Consider the following 4,735-nt stretch of genomic DNA (forward strand, 5'->3'; position numbering starts at 1 on the left):
AGGACAAAACCAAGTTATCTCATTCCAAGACAAAGACAGGGGGCATATTGGAAAACAGATATAAGGGGATAGAAGACACATTATGTACCCCCCTGCTCACTATGGGAGGTCAGGAACCCCACCCAGTAGTTGTCCGACAATCACCTTCGCAGTGGAAGGTCCGGGGTTCGAGTCCCGCTCTGAGTGGTGCATAATTGATTCCTTGGAAAAGGCTATTTGTGCGGCTATGCGGTCTAGTGGTATGACACTCGCTTTCGGATCGGAAGGTCCTGGGTTCGAGCCTCACGCTCGGCGCATAGTTGAGTCCTTGGAAAAGGCTCTTTACTCAAATTCTCTCACCGTACTCGGGTGTAAAATGAGCACCGGTCCGTTAACAGCGTTGTCTGTGTTGGGGGAAAAAATGTATCATCGACTGACATGTGTCATGTTTCGTCCTACCTGTTAAGAGTTGCTGTTGACTTAGGACCCCTTGTAAAGCGCTTTGAGTACGTTTAATGAATATTTTTCTCTTTATACATGCTATAAATTGTATTCATCTAAAATGTTAAAATGCGTTTGGTCAGAGTACGACGGCATATTGTTGCAATGGAATTGGAATTGTATTGGAATTTACTGGAATTGTGTTGGCATTGTGTTGGAATTGTAATGAAATTGTATTGGAATTGTATTGGAAGTGTATTGGAATTGTATTGGAATTGTATTGGAATTGTTTTGGAATTGTATTGGAAGTGTATTGGAATTGTATTGGATTTTACTGGAATTGTATTGGAATTGTTTTGGAATTGTATTGGAATTGTATTGGAATTGTATTGGAATTGTATTGGCATTGAATTGTATTGGAAGTGTATTGGATTTTACTGGAATTGTGAAGGCATTGTGTTGGAATTGTATTGGAATAGGAATTTTATTGGAATTGTATTGGAATTGTATTGGAATTGTATTGGAATTGAATTGGAATTGTATTGGAATTGGAATTGGAAGTGTTTTGAAATTGTATTGGAATTGTATTGGAATTGTATTGGCATTGAATTGTATTGGAAGTGTATTGGATTTTACTGGAATTGTGTAGGCATTGTGTTGGAATTGTATTGGAATAGGAATTTTATTGGAATTGTATTGGAATTGTATTGGAATTGTATTGGAATTGTATTGGAATTGAATTGGAATTGTATTGGAATTGGAATTGGAAGTGTTTTGAAATTGTATTGGAATTGTATTGGAATTGTATTGGAATTGGAATTGGAATTGTATTGGAATTGTATTGGAATTGTATTGGAATTGTATTAAAATTGGAATTGTATTGGAATTATAATTACATATAATTGGAATTTGAATAATCAACCACATTCTGTACTCACGACAGAAAATTTTATCACAAGGTAAGATAGCAGGGAATGATGGCTTGACAATAAACTGTGACCAGTCGTCGCTAAACGGTAATATATAACGGGTTGAACTCGTACTTGATATTGATTCAATTTCAACCAAAACAAAAAAAAAAACAATAAACCGTTAAAATAATAAATGCCATCATTGAGAGGGGGCGAGTTTTGTTTCTACAACTGTACTGACCCCCATCCCCTCCCCCCAAAAAACAACAAATAAACAAAAAATAGCAACAATAAATAAAGACACCCCCCCCCCCGACACACACATACCAAAAAGAAAACAAAGAAAAACAAAACATAAATCAACAACAACAAAGAAACAACAAAACAACAAAACAAAGAAGAACAAAATTCAAAAAAAAACAACAACAAAAAAACAACCAAACCAAAAATAAAAAAAATAAATTAATTTTTAAAAAAACACACACAACCCCCCCCCCCCCCCCCCCCCCCCCCCCGAAAATTAATGCAAGACAAAATAAAGCAAAACATCAAAAATTACCACCGGACGAATGGCTCTCGTGGTCTAAAAAAAAAAAAAAAGGTCCCCCCCCCCCCTCCCAGCTCAATTTTTTTTTTAATAAGAAGAAGAATAAAATTATATATAGAAAAGCTTCGATGCACGAGTTCAGATTCGTTTTTTTTGTTTGTTTGTTGCTTTAGGTCTCTTCCAACACAATTGAGGTTATATGAGAGACCGCTGAAACATAACAAAAAAACAAGCAATCTAACAAAAATAGTACAAATGTAAATCAAAATCATAACCTAAAGATATCATAAGCTAAATTATAAATAACCAAGAACAAACAGGCAGAAGATTTACAGAAAAAAAAATATCCCCTGTCAAAAATACAATCACAAACCAAAGAAGCAGGATAGGCTAGTAAAGAGAAGAAGAAACGACATCACTATCGGATCGTACACCCATGCGAACATCATAGGTATATGATTCAAGGGTGATGCTCCCATCCAACCACCCGCTTCAGATTCGTTGTAGTCATTGCAGAAAGTCATGAACAATAGTATAAACATTATTTTTGTATACACTGAACATTGGAAGACAAAGTATTTGTATCCCTCGAGTTGAACCTAAACGATTTGAAATCGCTCATTTTGATATTTTACAAGTTACAACTCCCTTGTTTTGCCGTCCGGTTTTTGGGAATACACGATCTTATATCCATCAAAGACTTTACTCCAGAAATATTGAAACAATAACAATACCTTAAAAATATTATAATTTCTCACAGAACTATTGTATAAATCTTAAAATATCCAGATAATTGGAACATCGTTGAGAAGCATAATATGACCAGAATCTGTACAAAGTTCAGGGGAAGTAATAAATAAAAAGATGTTGCCCCATTGTTACCACTCAATTCTCTCCCATCTCGCGTTGTTTTAGTGTCTGCTTGGGGTCGTGCTGTGTGCAACATTGTGCACTGTGTCATTTTCGTTTCCGGCGAAAGAAACACGGGATTAACACACACAAAATAGTCCCCGTCTGGCTGTAAATCGGTTAGTGTCAAATGATGGTTATAAGGTTTTAGACTGTCCGAATACGGAGGTGGACTGCACGTTGATGAGTCCGAATTCGACGATTGAGCACATGTGACCGTTACTGACCAATAAAGTTGCGAGCCTTCTTTGTACGGCCACGTCACCCTGGCACTAGTTTCGGTCAAACTGTCCACACTACTATTGACTTCCATCAGAACTTGCCTGTCGGAATCATCGAACGAAAACCCAGTCATTTTCCGAAGTGGGTTTTCTGTTAAGTCTAAATATTTTAAATCCGACGGGCCTCGAATTGAGTCGAATGAAATTTTTAGTAATTTATTTCCAGAAAGATCCAAATTTTCAAGAACGGCCATATCTTGAAAAGAATTGTGGTCAATGGACGCTATTTTATTTTTGCTCAGGTTCAAATGTCGGAGTCTTACCATCCCTCTAAACATACCCGTATGTACAAGGGTTATCTCGTTACCATGGAGACTTAACGTATACACCCTCTCTCTAAAGCTGTCAAAAGCCCCAGTTTTTATATCTCTGATTCGACTATGAGAAAAGTCCAAGTCAACAATCTGTAATAAGTCTTTAAACATTCGTCTGTCAATTTCAGGGAAATGATTACAGGTCAGATTTAAATATTCCAAACTAAGAGATTTAAAAGCGTGATATGAAATTTTGTATATTTTATTATGACTGAGGTTAACAACTTTGATGTTTCTGAGGTGTTGGATCGGATTGGTGGGCACGGTGGTGATGACATTGTGGGACAAATCCAGGTTTTTGATGGAGAGAGCGAAGTCGTTCCCGTGTAAGAAGTCGATAGATGAGATTTTGTTGTGAGACAATTCCAAGGACGAGAGACTCGTCAACCCGCTGAAACCATCTTTTGAAAATTCTGATACATCGTTTTGAGCTATGCTTAATTTTTCCAGAGAATTCAACCCACTGAAAGCAAATTCTGGAATAGACGTTAACGGATTATTACTTAGATCCAGGGATTTTAACTTTTTAAGGCCCGAAAAGGATTTAGATTCCAATTGAGTTATAGAATTTTTCTGAAGTTGAAGTTTTTCCAGGTTTGATAGTTTGGTAAATGTCCCAACCGGAAACGATGATATGGAATTTCCAGAAAGGTCCAATTGCGTTAGACTGTTGAGTCCTGTGAATGTTGTCTCGTCCAGCTCACGTATTTGGTTTTTGTGGAGTGAGAATTCTCTGAGTTTTGTCAGGTTTTGGAATACGTTGCTAGCCAGTTGGCTGATCCGATTCTGAGCTATATTTAGAGACTGAAGATTGGGTAAATTCGTGAAGAGATGGGGACTGATTCTAGAAATCTGATTGGATGATAGGTCGAGCAGCTTGGCTGATGATGACACGTGTGAAAGGGTGTTCCTGATGACGTCATCGGAAATCCCAATGTTTTGGCAGTAGACGAAATATTGCGTGTTGCACTGGCATTGAGGTGGACAGGCGAGGGTTGGAAAGGCAAGGTGAAGGACAGCAAGAATGACCAGCAATGGTGTTGTTGTGGCTGAGCTCGTCTTGTTGGTGTGTGACCTTGACATTGGGGTACGGAGTATCATCTTCTCGTCTGGTGAAAGGAATAAAAGAAAAAGATAAGATAATGAATGAGTTCAAATGACAATCATTTTAAAAAATTATCCTGTAGAGAACTAATTACCAATGAAATAAAACACAAGTGACAACGTAAATTATGCCATTGGAGTATGCCCGTTGATCTGCTTTTTGTTTTTAGTCTTAGTAATATATTTATGATTCCATTGTTGTTTGTTGTTGTTGTTGTTGTTGTTATTTTGTTTTGTTTTTTGTTGTTG

General features: G+C 37.2%; 1 protein-coding gene across 4 annotated transcripts in view; it reads right to left on the reverse strand.

Annotated features, from left to right (window-relative positions):
* Positions 1 to 1,954: 1,954 nt before the first annotated feature.
* LOC144959757 (uncharacterized) overlaps positions 1,955 to 4,735 on the reverse strand; it is a 38,129-nt gene continuing 35,348 nt past the window's right edge. For all 4 annotated transcript variants that reach the window (XM_078892478.1, XM_078892477.1, XM_078892476.1 and 1 more), the window contains one exon: positions 1,955 to 4,491. In XM_078892478.1, coding sequence (XP_078748604.1) covers positions 2,633 to 4,483 — 1,851 coding nt within the window. In that variant the 5' untranslated portion in view covers positions 4,484 to 4,491 and the 3' untranslated portion in view covers positions 1,955 to 2,632. The remainder of the gene's footprint in view (positions 4,492 to 4,735) is intronic.

This window comes from Berghia stephanieae, chromosome 14 (genome assembly GCF_034508935.2).
Source record: "Berghia stephanieae isolate SIO BIC M18660-M18661 chromosome 14, UCSD_Bste_1.3, whole genome shotgun sequence".
NCBI lineage: Eukaryota > Metazoa > Mollusca > Gastropoda > Nudibranchia > Aeolidiidae > Berghia > Berghia stephanieae.